The following is a 14,601-nucleotide window of genomic DNA, read 5'->3' as shown; positions in this document are numbered from 1 at the left end:
AACTCGGGCCCTATGTCAGCTCAGAGACTGAAACTTAAAATGGAGTGTAATCTTTTCATGATATTTTGACAGTTAGTTTTGACGTAAGAAACGTCAAAAGTTGATGTGGCCCGTAAAATTCTTTTTTGATGGATTCTTTAACGTTGTCTGTTCGCTTAAAGCTCTCCCCAGATTATAAAATTGTAAATTCACTCTAAATTTTGCTAATTACTGTGTTACTTTTTTATGACTAAATTAACTATACCAACTAACCTAACGCACAAATTTGACTTTACCCTTTTAGTTCCTGAAATACAGGAATATTTGAAAATTTTGCATTTTGCGACTCCCCTCGTATCTCAGTTATCCTATACCTTATTGAAAAGTGAAAGCTGAGTTAGGTTAGGTTAGGTTAGGTAAAGTTTTCATGTAGAAGTCAGTGGCGTAACCAGCTTTCGCTGAAAGCTGTAGTGTTCGAAATATGGCTCATACTTATGTTTTTTTTAGATGGTACACCCTGTATATTATTTTATTATATTATTTGTCTTATTATGATACTACTAAAAATATACTATGGTCTATACTCATTTTCAAAAATAAAGTAAAAAAAATGTATTAGATACAATGCATTAGATACCATGCAACTTTTTAGCGTAAATCAACCTAGTTTAAAAGAGTATTATTTTTTATTTTAATATTTTTTATTTAACAAAATAATTTTGCTTTCCGTCGTTTTTTCTTAAAAAAATCACCGAAAATGAACTTGTGCAGCTTTTAGCTAATACCCTTGTTAATACCCTATCTATCAGAGTTATTGATATTTTTGATGCACACGTGCAACAATTCTACACACAGGAATAACCAATAACCAAAATTTGACGCCGAATAAATGATTTGATTGTTTTGATTGCCTTATTTAAACCGGCCGCTTATATGCTAAAACGTCGAATAAAGCATTTTTTACCTTCTTTATAAAAATAAGTATAGAGTATACTATTTTAAGAAAGCTCGTAACAAGACAAATAAAATAAAACAATAATATACAAAGTATTCTATTTAAAAAACAAATTTGCGTCATTTTTCGAGAGTGACAGCTCCCAGCCAAAATCTAGTTACGCCACTGAGTTCTAAGTGAAAAACTAGTAATTGCAAGATTTTCAAATTCGCCCTGTATTTCAGAAACCAAGGGGGTTAGGACAAATCTGTGTGTAGCATCTTTAGTTTTATAAAAAAGTAACAAGGTAATGTACAAACCTCATCTTTGTAGCTCTACTCATAAACGAGTAAGCCTGTAAAACACATGAAAATTGAACACCCTCTCTATATTATTATATTCTTACATAAATTTTTACATCATACCTAAATCGACCTAGGGCTTAGTAATTAGCTTAATTAAATTCAATTAAATAATTTCTAAAATTGATCATGGTAGACAACTTCATTTTGGCCTTTGATTATCTTCCGTCAAGAGAAATTGTGGTTAGAAATCAAAAGTTGATTGTTTTAAAAGCTAAAAGCTAAATATAAGGCTTTCTCTATGGATACAACTGACTAACGCAAGCTGTTGCTAGGATTTTCTATTAATGTTAATTGTATTTTTTAAATATTGTGAATGATCGCAAACAAAAAATTATAAAGTGTAACTGAAACCTAACTACCTAATTGCGAGGTTCTGAATGAAGCTTTAATAAAACTCCGCTTTGATTTATATTATCTTTATTATTTTACATTCCTTATTTTTTAGATGATATATCATCACTCAGTCTCACGAAATCACCACAATGTTTACAAATAACACAAATAAATAAACACCGAATGATTACACGACATATACAGCTGTATAAAACAAATTTACAATTACATTACTAAATCCTCCTAGATAACAACATTAATTTAAGCTTTTTGGAAGGTATAACTGAATCCATCGGGAGACCTGTTGAGGGAAAGCTTTCCTGGTGGGTAGAACCTGTGAGGAGCTGGAGTGGTGGTATAAGGATCGGGCCTGTATTGTGGCTGGGCCTGTGGCTGATATTGAGGCTGAGGTGGTTGATATTGGGGCTGAGGCTGGTATTGTGGCTGAGGACGAGGTTGTGGTGGTGGGTTGTATTGAGGTTGGGGCTGGTATTGAGGCTGAGGTGGCTGATATTGAGGCTGAGCCTGAGGTTGATATTGTTGTCTGGGAGCTTGATAGTCTGGGGGATTGTATTGTGGGAGAGGAGTGTATTGAGGTTGTGGCGCTACTGGGAGGGTGGTTGGAAGAGGTTGAGGAATTCCGTCTCCGGAGGCTTGGAATCCGTGTTTACCAGCGGTGTAGCTTACTGTATGTCTGAAAAGAAGAAATACTACATTAATATTTGTCGATCAAAAAATAACAGGTAAGGTATTCTTTATTCAGCAATCGTCCAACGTCACAACCAGATAAAAGAGATTGTGACCTCATTACGACATTTCGTACATTACTGCACATTCTAGCAATTGTCATTTGATTTAAGGTTATAATTTTCTTGACGGTTATTGACCAATGTCAAAATTATAAATTGATCGCATTATTAATCAAAATTATTTTTTTATAACTCAAATGCCTTGCTTAATTGGCGATATTGAAGATGCGGAACATCGCAAAGCTTATTCATTAATTTATGCGAAAAAGAGACGCTGATTAAGCACTCTTGGATATCGTATATTAAGTAATAATATTCTTTTGTCAAGCTAAGTTGTAACTGTCTTCTGAAGTAACAGGAGAACCCTTATAAGAGTCGTGGAACTCGATTCTCATGTCTAAGTGCTAGTGCTCTAATATAATTAATTTATAAAATTAAGTATTATATTTCCTAAAATATATATAAAAATAATGTATATTTAGTTTAGCTGAAATTAGTTATGTTGGAAATATTTGTTTATTTAGTATTTAATTATTTATGTAGTATGTTATTTATGTAGTATTTAATTAATGTTTATATAGTGTTTGGAAGCCTTTCCAAGTAGAAAATCACGAAAATTTTTCTGCGAAAATGCATAATTTTCAGGTTTTCAACTTTAGAATAGCTGAAAACCTGAAAGTACTTGAAAACAAAAGTAACATGAAAACACGCTCGAAAACACGTTTCTGTTTTTCATTCTAGACATTTTTCTAAATATAAACAAGCAAAAACTTCTTGTAGAAATGTACCATTTTCATTTATTAATGAAATATTGAAAAATATAGCAACATTTGAAAAGTACTCCGCAATTGGAATTCGTAAAGAGGTGCGTTTTAGCTTACAACCTGTTTTGATTGCTTTGGTTTGGTTTGTTGGTTCGTTTTTCTTTATTTTAGTTTGTTGATGCCTAAATTACAATATCTACTAAGTTAAGTTCATACCTACACAAAAAAAGTGTTTACAATGTAGAGCAGGAACATGTTTTCATGTAACTGATTTCAGTTATTCTAAAGCCGAAAAAAAAGAGAATGGTGCATTTTCGCCAAACAATATACTGGAGGTTTTATTGTTTTTTATAAGTGATTTCAAATAAAAAAAACTTCACACAAAATCTTTGCGGATCTGTCGCAAAATATACTGTGTTATTAATATTTTTAAAGTTAACAGTCCTGAGGCAATTTAAAGAAATATAATTTTGTAACTGTGTAAATTAAATAAAACCAACGAAGAAGTCACCGCTCAATAGTCGAAGTCACATGCACAAATTTTCGCTTACAGAAACTACATTGAAGCAGTTTTATATTATTACATTTCTTGTAAGTTTATCAAAAATAGGTTTTGGGGGCAACCTAAACGGGACAGTATCAAAGATTCAAAGAGTATATTGTAGTTACATAACATCTGTAATTTTTTGTCTAATATTCCTAAGTTTATTTTTAAAGTGAGTACGATTTAGCTGGAAAGAACTGGCATATGCGCTAAAAACTATGAAATAAAGTACAATTAAAATTAATAAAAATCTAGCTTAAAAATAAGATATATCTTCTTATAAACTTGTCAAAAACGGAACTTGCTCAGTTAGTAATTTAGGAATGTATAACTTTTTTTTAAACAATATATACTAATCTCTACTACTACTACTGTCATTACTCGATGACGAGTATTTGACACGCATCAAGATGGTTACGCAAGTCGTTTTCTTCCATGAGCTTTTCTGTGACTGAAAAGTCCAATACGTTATGTTATCTCTCTTCCGCACTCTGGACATTTAAAAATCTCATTACTTTGTTGTCTCTTTACTTTTTGGTTGTCGATTTACAATTCTTCTGCATTACGTACTATTGTGCGCTGCTTCTTCCCACTGTTTTTGCATGCCTATCCCTTTTAAGTTTTCGTAGAAAATATCTACTAAGTATACTACCTGCATCTTTTGAGTTATTCACCCAGTTTCCTCTTACTGTATACAAGCTCACCGTAAAAGAGAGATTTTTGTAGGCGTTTTTTTTTTGTATCCTGCATACATGCCCAGCCCATCTTAAGCGGGTTTTGTAATCATGACTTTAGCGCTCTCGCAGCTAGCTTTTTCAAGTACCGATACATTTGAGACATGGTGGAACCATTTGATTTTTAAGAGTTGCCTAAGGTGTTTCTTGTTGCAACCTATTAATGTGTTCATGTGCCGGTGTAACATGGTAAGAATTATTATTGCTCGGTACACTGCAAGTTTCGTTTTTGTGGTTAAGTCATGATTGCAGAAAACCCTGTCTTTTAATTTCTAAAATGTTCTCGAGACGCTGCTAATCCTGTGCGGAATTGCAGAGTCGATATTGTACTGATCTCAGACACACATTAAAAGGCATATTTAACAATCTTTAAGAATAGTATTTATTTAAATTATCTAAAAGAACATTTTATACTGATTCTCAAAATAATATCGATCCAATGTAACCGCAGTTTTATGACCAAATTGTTACTTTGATGATGTTAAAATTGAAGGAAAATGAAAAACTTCAGTGGTTATTACCTTTGACCATTGGGATCAACGTAAGAGTAAGAACCTCTACGAGTACCATCAGGTTCACTTTCTTCTTTAAAGTCGACACCGTCTTCTTGACTGTATTGGGCACCGAATCTACCATCACCTCCAAGGTACCTTTGTTCGGCCAAGATGGCTGCTGTTTTTGGATCGCGGTACTTTTGGCCTAGGGAAAGGGCCAGAACAGCCGAAAGAATTACCTGCAAAAATAACACAATTATTATTTGAAATATCAACTTTTTAATATAGTATAGTTAAATTATGAATAAAATCTCGTACAGGGTGTCCCATTTTAGATAAAATCACACGGTAACCCCGTTATTAGTAAAGATAGGGGAATGCGGTTTGCAGACTCCTACTTTTTTGTCAAACGGAAGATGCTGTAAACAAAATTTTCAGGTATTTCAAGTAAAATTATCGAATAGTTCTCTTCGTTTCTGAGCTACAGGGTATTTTTAAAAACTTTGCAATTAGGGACACTTCGAGTATCTCTGTTATTGTGAAGGTGAAAACTATTTCTTGTAGAACTTTTTACGTAAAGTAGTTTTTCTATGAAAATAATATTTTTGGGGATATGAACTAAAGCTATGTTTTTTTTTCAAATATAATACCCTATATATTCAGAAAACATATGATTTGACTCGCGCTATAAGCTTCTCGAAAATATATAACACTCATTTTTTTTCACAATTCACACCCATTTCAACTTTTAGAGGATATTGGATATTCCTTTAGCTAATTTACGTAAAATATACTTTCAGCAAGATGGAGCTTCCGCTTACAAACTTGAAAATATTATAAATTTTTTAACGACTATTTTCCATGTAAATAGATTGGGACCAATGGATCTATACGATAACCTTCGATATTTCCGGATTTGTCTGTACTCGATTTTTGTGCTTAGAAATTTTTGTAAAATCAAACATATCGTGGCAACTATATCAATGTAGAAGACAATGTGGAAAATGCCATCAAGCAAGGTTTTAGGTTTTAGATATTTGCAAATCCATCCTGTTATAGTCCTCATCATTTTAAGAAGAATCAGGACAATTTGCCAACAATACAGGGTGCTACAAATTCGAGGTACGAGCATTGGTATCTCGGAAACCGTAATGGATACGAAGATGGTTAAATTGGGGCAAAGTTGCTCCTTGGCATGTTCACCAAGATGCCATCAAAAAAGTTTTAAAATTTTCAAGGATTGCTGAGTTTTTTGGAAAAAACGGATTTTTTTGAAAATCAATTTTATTTTTTCCTGTCGTTACGTTTTAGAAAATCAAAAAACTAATTGCACATTCTCATAACCACTTTATTAGGGCTATCTGATACTATTTTTATATTTTCAAATTATCTGATAATATGTGAGATACAGAGGCCAACCTAATTTTTTTAAATACGGACCTGCATTTTTTATTTCAAGTTTTGAAAGACTTCGGTTTCCTGAGTACAATGATATGCCACACTTGATACTTTTTTTTTTGTTTTGGAGATCTTAACAATAAAATACTATTTAGTTGTTATTTAAAATAATTTCAAGTCCGACTCTGGTTTTTTAATTTATTTAATCTGATTATATTCAGCACAACAATATTGATCAGTGATAATTAACATTGAATAAGGAAAATCACGTCAATTGTAAGATTCAAATAATTAATATCCAGGTCAGCAATTTAAAGATTATTATTTTTGACTTTTTTTATTCTGATTTTGAAATCCCAGTGTACGATCTAATAATATGCATAATATTAATCCTAGTTATTATAAATAAATCAACTTCTACAAACTAGTTTCTAATGCTCTGCATGTTCGAAAGGGTTACCGCCCTCCCTAATGCACAAATTTGTTTTTCGTTCCATCTTATATATAGCTCTTTGAACAGATCTTCTTATACTTCCGAATGCATTTTGTACTCTTTAATTGTTTTTTATTACTCGTTAATTGTTTTTGTACTCATAATGTTGAAATGTATTGATTTCAAATGTCCAAAACAATTTTTATTAATTTTCTTTATTCAATGTTAATTGCTGATGCGCTGATCAATATTGTTGTGCTGAATATAATCAGATTATATAAATTAAAAAAGCAGAGTCGGATATGAAATTATTTTAAATAACAATTAAATAGTTTTTTATTGTTTTACCCAAAAAAGAAGTATCAAGTGTGGCATATCATTGTACTCAGGAGACCGAGGTCTTTCAAAACCTAAAATAAAAAATGCAGGTCCGTATTTAAAAAAATTAAGTTGACCTCTGTATCTCACAAATTGTCAGCTAATTTGAAAATTTAAAAATACTATCACATAGCCCTAATAAAGTGGCTATGAGAATGTGCAATTAGTTTTTTGATTTTCTCAAAAGTAACGACAGCAAAAAATAAAAATGATTTTCAAAAAAATCCGTTTTTTCCAAAAAACTCAGCAATCCTTGAAATTTTTTAAACTTTTTTGATGGCATCTTGGTGAACATGCCAAGGAGCAACTTTGCCCCAATTTAACCATCTTCGTATCTATTACGATTTCCGAGATACCAATGCTCGTACCTCGAATTTGTAGCACCCTGTATACCGATGTTTCTCAACCTCTATAACTTTTTCATTTTTTTAGATAAGAGATTTGGTACGTTAGTATATGACATAAATCAGGATTAATTGACGTACCTATTCAATTGTTTCCTGTTTCACCGGAAATTACTACAACTTTTGATTTTTAAATGTCACCCTCGGAAGAGAATGACGTATCATATGTACCAACTTTTGTTGGTTTTTGCCAAAATTCCAGCAAAACCCCACAAGTCAAACAAATTCACGCCCTTCCTAACTTAAAAATAAGAAAAAAATCTCAAAAGCTCACACAAAAAAACGACAATTTAAATTTAAATTGGAGCAAGATATACGTTTTTTTTAGTTTTTCCAAATTTTGAAATATCTGACTAATGGGGTTTTTACCAGAAACCCCTCAAATAGACTCTAGATTATATATTTTTGAGATGCTCATAGTAAGCTGGATTATATAATATATGAAAATACAGGGTGTTCGATTTCATTCTGGTTTGTGCAAACCGCATTCTATCTTCACTAATAACGGATTTACCGTATGATTTCAACCAAAATACCCTGTACATTTGATACTATTTTTGGAGATCAAATGTGTTTTTAAAGATCGCAAAGGTCTTTTTCTTAAAAATTAACTATAAATAAACCTCTGTGGATAGTTCATTATTTATTGCGATTTAAGGAGAGTTGCGTTGAGATATTGACAATCATTCTATATTTGGCAAGCTGGACAAATCAAAATTTCAATTCTCAAGCAAGATTGATTGTTGGTCTCAGGGTAGATTATTGTATACTTTAGTTATTGATTAGTCTTATTTTCCAAGATTTATAAGTTAACAGCACAGTATCTTTTTCGTTAGTACGTCACTGGTTAATAGAACAAAAATGCAAATTAAATATGGCCAACTAGATAATTACAGAATAACAAGAACCACCCACCTTTGCAGTTATACATTCCTTGAATATATCACATTGACATCTGATCTTGAAAGAAATTTATAATTACTGAAATTATCGCAGAAAATTATAGGAAGTAGAACATTACCAACCGACTTAATTCAAAAAAGAGTTTGTATAAAATCTGTCTGAACAATCATGAAAATTTCAATGACATTTTCTTTTAATTTCATTGCTGTTACACAAACGAGAACATGTTGGCGACCTTGAATCTGAAATAAATTAATAAAGGTCTACATTCAAGTTTTTTTTAATATTAAAGATAAATGTTAGCACAATTGCTTTATGGTTTTTTATCTTATTACTTACGCACCCAGCGATTACATATTTTAGACTTGAATAAATTATTTAAAATAGCAGACAATTTACAGCTATATTTATAAGTTATTTTGTTATGAAACATTTTAAAAAATCATATAATCGCATTAAATAAATTAAATAATCGTTTATTTCTTTGGTGTTCTAAAAATCATTCAAAATTTAATAAAACCAATTTTTCAAATAAAATTTGTGTGCTTAGATTTATAAGATTATATTGATCATCAGAATTAACTACTATAATACAGGGAATGATGATAAAGAAAATAAAAGAGACTAATAAAAAAAATCTACTATAAAAACTATATAGGGGCCATCCATAAATTACGTCACACGAATTTTAGGACTTTTGAACCTCTCTCCCGTCCTTGTAACAGGTTGTCACATTTTTAGACCCCCCCCCCCCTCTGATGTGACGTCACACATTTTCAAATTAATGCATGTGTTAAGCGAGAGTGCTAAATTATTAAAAACTAATAAACTGGTTGAAGCCTGGCGCATCCGCCACGACATCAGGTTGGTTGCGCCTCTGCATATACAGGATATTTCAAAAAACATGTGCCATCTCTGGTGGGGAGATTCCTCACATAAAAATAAGGTTTATTTTTCATCACCACATAGCACAGTGCTTCGTCCCATGGACAAAAATCGAAAAAAAAGTTAAAATTTACTAATATCCGAATATGTAATTTTGTACTTATAGCAATGTTGAACCATCCTGTAGATTATTTTTCATAAACAGCGTTTTTTTGTTAGCAAATATTTTCACTAAAAATAAATTTTGCAATCATTATCTTATATCAATGAAAAAAATAACATTCATAGTAGTTCTGTATATGGAGTTAAACGTAAACGAGTTAGTACGTACTTAATTGAAAGCCACTATGGATATTGTTAAACAAGGTATGTACTTTAAATTTATTTCTAAACAAGTTCGCTATTGTTTGGTTTTTATTTATTTTTTTAAGATGATTCTTAAATGGGTATAAAAATTTTACGTTTTCAAACTTCAAAAAGTCATTAAAAAAAACATATCAAAACATATCGTATTTATTGAATATTTTTGTTGTCATATTCATACACTTTGAATTTTTGTATAGTTCACCTGCGTCTGCTTGCGACGAACTTTATTTTATAATACTTTTCAGATGGAGTAAAATTGATAAGCAATGCCGATCTGGTTAATACTTGGCTTGATCATAAGGACAAGAACTCAAAATTATTTGTATTTCAAAAAATGTGTTCTTTATTAGATATTGATGAACATTCCAGTCAAATGAGACCATATGTGCCTGAAAAAGCCCACTATTTTGGAGCGAAACGTCGCATAAAAAAGTTTCCATCTTTCAATTTATTATAAAACCTCATACCCAAAAAAACGAAAAAATAATATATTGATATGGTCTATTAAAGAGGTAACTATTAACATCCGAACCCCTCATACCAACAAAAAGAACAGTAACAACGCGAAAAAGTAACATATTTGAAAATAATGTACAGAAATATCTTATATGTGCAGATATTTCATCTACATGTGATATGGATACTATAAATTTGGAAGATTCTGTCAGCAGTGATTCTTCTGAATCAGAGTAGTTACGATCTATGCATTTTGTTGTCCTAAAGTAAATTTATAGTATCTTAAGTTTTTTTTAATTAAATATAGCATTAATGTTTCTTTTTCATTAAAGAAAAAACATTTTTATCTTATATTGGCTTATATTGTAGGAATCATGTTCTAATGTTATTCCAATTCTTTTTTATCACAGGGATTTATTTAATACTTACACCGTTTTCATACTATAAATTATTATTTCCTTAGATGGAACACAGCTCCCACATTTTTATTATTTATACGATTTTTTTTCATAAAGGTGGGACTAAGAACATCATCATTTAGTACAATGAGAGTACTCATCATTTGTGTCAAATAAACCTAGTTTGAATAAATTGTCTACAATAAAAGAGAAGTTTTGCATTTTTGTCCTCTAGAGCCATATGTTCGAAGCACTGTGCATAGGTCCGATTCTGGTTTGTTTCGTAGCTACAGGGTGTTAAAATCTTAATACTTTTTCGATTTATTATAATTTTCTTCCAAGTACTTTTAGCGTTTCGAATGAAATTTTGAGAGTAAAAGTTGCTATAAATGCGACATTTTAAATCTGAAAAAGTGTCGACATATTCACCAGGGACGTGCATATGGGTCATCACTGGAATATTTTCTAAAAAAAGCATGTACGCTACTGACTTTTTTTCTCTTGTTAGCGAAAGAGTGTAAGCAGTATAATGTCGATTAAAAGTTGTCTCTTGATATTTTGTCAATTTCGGTCTCCTTGATGAGATAAACGCAATTTTAATAATTTGTCTTGCTCCAAGTCAAGCAACCTCCTTGCCTAGCAACCTTTAAAAAAGTTTTAATATCGTATCTTACGAACGTTTTTAATAAATACTCATCAAAAAATATGAAAAAAAGTTCCTGTAAACATGGGTATGGAAATGCATAGTTTTAGAGTTACAGGATGTTAAAACTTAAAATTAGATTTTTAGTAATTTTCTTAAATACTATTATTTTTTATTTGAAATTGCTGTAGATTGGACTAATAGTAATAATAACTAGTAGTAATAAGATTTAATAATAAATTAGATAAAATTATAATTTATTTTATATAAATAGAATAATAAAATTGTGTTTATCTCATCAAGTAGGCCGAATTTGAGAAAATATCAAGAGATAGCTTTTAATTGGCATTAAACGGCCTACACAATTTTGATATCAAAAGAAAAAAGTCAGTGGACCGCGTGTTTTTTTTTTGAAAATATTCTAGTGATAACCCATATGCACGTCTTTGATGAATTTATCGACACTTTCTTAGCAGTAAAATATGTAGCACTTATAGTAACTTTTACCACAGTTTAAAGAATATAGTATACTTTTTAAATTGTGCTTTTACCCTCAAAATTTTATTCGAATCACTAAAAGTATTTGGAAGAAAATTATGTTAATTCGAAAGATTATTAAGACTTAACACCCTGTAGCTACAAAACAAAGCAAAATCGGACCTATGTTGATATGAAAAATAAATCTTATTTTTAATAACGTTTTTTTAAAACACCCTAAATAACTTATTTCATTAAGTTTTAGTTGATTTATTTAAAAAAAAATAAGGATTAAAAATTGAGAAAAGTGGTCAAAAATATTTGTTAAATTGCTTAGTTATAATCTATATTTAAAGTGAAATGCTATTAATCCTCGGTATTATTGGTTTTTGATTTAACCATATGTTTCATATTTTTAACCCTTTATAACCCTTTATTTTAATACATTAATATTTTTATTCTACGTAAGTCAATTATATTTAAGGCAAGGAATATGATAGATGACATAATATTTTAGAGATACTATTATACGATATAAGCACAGTGGTATAAGTAAGTACTCCCGAAATAAGTTATACTTACAAGTGTAAGTATTTTTAAGATGATTAAACCAACAAAGGCTTTCGACCAATAATCATCGTCCCCATCCAATGACATACTATGTTCATTATACTAAAATATTTTACAGCTTTAAGTAGATTTAGAAAATAAATATAAAACAAAGAAAAGTATTTATAATGTTATAAAAAAGTAAGTGACATAAAAGCAAAGAACTAAAAGTATGTTAAAAAGATAAAAGAAAAAGAAGAAGAGAAAATCAGTGTAATTAGCATTGTTTTTTACTAAAATACTTTATATCTTTGATTATAGGTAAATAATAAATACTAATTATATATAAAAAATAATACTTAAAATTAATAAAATAAAATCAACGAAGAGAGAAGAGAAAAAAGAAGAAAAGAAATAAAAGACTAACAAAAAAACAAAAAAAAATAATAACCAGTATTGATTGATTGTATTAAAATATTTTTTTTAAACTATCCAAAGTTTAAGTAGCTAAAAACCAGATTACAGATAAAATGTGTAGATAATATAATTATTGTAATTTATCTATTTTAAATAAAACATAACAACAGTTTTATTATTATAGAAAGAAGAGGAAAATTAGAAATAATTATTAATATGATTGTTTGATTGAACAAAAAGATGAGAAAGCAGGAGAATAAGAGAAACAAAACAATAATAATTAACATTAATTTTCTCAAAATTTGGTGATTAACTTTGAACTGTTGAAACCACTGTCGCCAAGATCACGTCACTATTACCGAATTCTTCTTCTAGATCATTACAGAATACTCACTAAATATTTCATTTTGGTGAAAAATAGCCGAATAGTTTCCAGCTGCACTACCTATCACCAACTACTGCCCCCTATGACATTGTTTTTAGTTTTTATACCGGGACACAGCCTTGGTAAAAGTGACCATGGGATCAACACTCCCTGTGAGACACGACCAGCGCGTCGTCGATGTTGCACTTCTTGTCCGTTCTTAAAAGTAAATAGTGCGGGAATAAAAGTTGAAAGACGGAAAACGAACCCACCTATCTAAACCTGATGCGATATATGGTTCCGTATCTTGAGTTACCATTTGCCAAAAGATTCAAAGAAAAAAATACTAGAATTTACCAAAAAATTAAAGTACGAAAAAAACATTTTTCGGATTTAATTTATACAGGGCGACACAACGTTCCGAAATTGGGGATCATACAAGTTTTAGGAAATTTCGGACAAGTGAGCTCTGAAATCTGAAAAAAAACAGACTTAGTCGAAAAATAAGTTATGAATATCTTTACACAATATCGAAAAAAAAAAACGGCGTCAGCGATGGCTATTAAATGAAAAACGCCGTCACTTTTTATGTAAAATTATACGTCATTTCACAGCCAGGCATGCCCATACATACTTTATAGGGGAAATTAAAGTTAGTTTAAAAACTGATAAGTATACTTGTTTTCTTTTGTACAGGGTGTCTCATTTTGGTTGAAATCATAGGGTATCTTCGTTAGTACTAAAGCTAGGAGGATGCGGTTTCTTTTTTGTCAAACGGAAGATGCTGTAAATAAAATTTTCATAGCCCTCTTCATTTCTGAACTACAAAGTCTTTTCAAAAATCCCTAAATACAGAAGTCAAAAACGGACAAATCCGGTGATCAGGGAGGCCATCGTGTGGGTCCATTAGTCGTTTAAAAACATTATATTTTCTTGCTGACAGAATATCTCACGTAAATTGGCTAAAGGAATATCATCTAAAAGTTCCGGTACAATAGCTTCCAAGATTTAAAAATAGCCATAGGATGTTAAGTTTCCCTAATATAAACTCACCGGCAAAAAAACCGGCCACTAAAAACTAGTCCCAATTTCAAAGTTGGATTTCTCGCGAACCACTCATTAGATTTTGATGATTTTTTTTTAAATTGTAAATTAATTCCTTCTTAACGGATGCGACGTCAGAAATTTTTATTCCGAATTTATTTTGAGCATATACAGGGCACAAAAATAAGACGAAGTTATTTGCCCGAACTTTGTAATACTCTGTAGGGTATAGCAGCTGTAGTAGCTATTGTTAAATCAAATCTCATTATAGCCTCATCTTTTATGAGCATTTTGTTTTTTTAATCACGACATTATCCCTCTTTTTATTGGAGATACGCTGCTTTAAAACGAACGTCTCGGAAAAATGCTTCGCAGGCAGAAATATTTATGTGTAAATAATCAAGGCGACATTGGCGAAAACGGATTTATGAGTATTTGCAATATGACAACAACGGTTGTCAAATTAAAAAATGCCATTATCTGTGACGAATGTTGCTATTGTGGCTTTAATAGAGGACGGCCAAAGTCAACGTTATGTGTCCGATACCCTAGGCATTCCTCGAACAAGAGTCCAGGATGCCTGGAATGGG

The 14,601-nt window shown here is 30.7% G+C and overlaps 1 protein-coding gene across 1 annotated transcript; it reads right to left on the bottom strand.

The window, feature by feature from the left end:
* Positions 1-1,678: 1,678 nt before the first annotated feature.
* LOC115880097 (global transcription regulator sge1-like) lies at positions 1,679-13,387 on the bottom strand. Its single transcript, XM_030897225.1, has 3 exons — positions 12,998-13,387; positions 4,924-5,135; positions 1,679-2,305 (listed from the first exon to the last, which is right to left on the bottom strand). The coding sequence occupies exons 1-3, from the start codon at positions 13,007-13,009 to the stop codon at positions 1,873-1,875; spliced, it is 657 nt and encodes a 218-aa protein (XP_030753085.1). The 5' UTR covers positions 13,010-13,387; the 3' UTR covers positions 1,679-1,872.
* Between the last annotated feature and the right edge of the window lie 1,214 nt (positions 13,388-14,601).

Source organism: Sitophilus oryzae, unplaced genomic scaffold (genome assembly GCF_002938485.1).
Source record: "Sitophilus oryzae breed Bouriz unplaced genomic scaffold, Soryzae_2.0 scaffold_1614_pilon_pilon, whole genome shotgun sequence".
NCBI classification, from domain to species: domain Eukaryota; kingdom Metazoa; phylum Arthropoda; class Insecta; order Coleoptera; family Curculionidae; genus Sitophilus; species Sitophilus oryzae.
This window is presented reverse-complemented; position numbering and strand designations above follow the sequence as displayed.

Excerpts from the sequence above, each read along its gene's own strand:
- LOC115880097 (XM_030897225.1), bottom strand. Across the intron at positions 2,306-4,923 it reads GTTGATCCCAATGGTCAAAG|ACATACAGTAAGCTACACCG; the intron begins GTAATAACCACT and ends TCTTCTTTTCAG.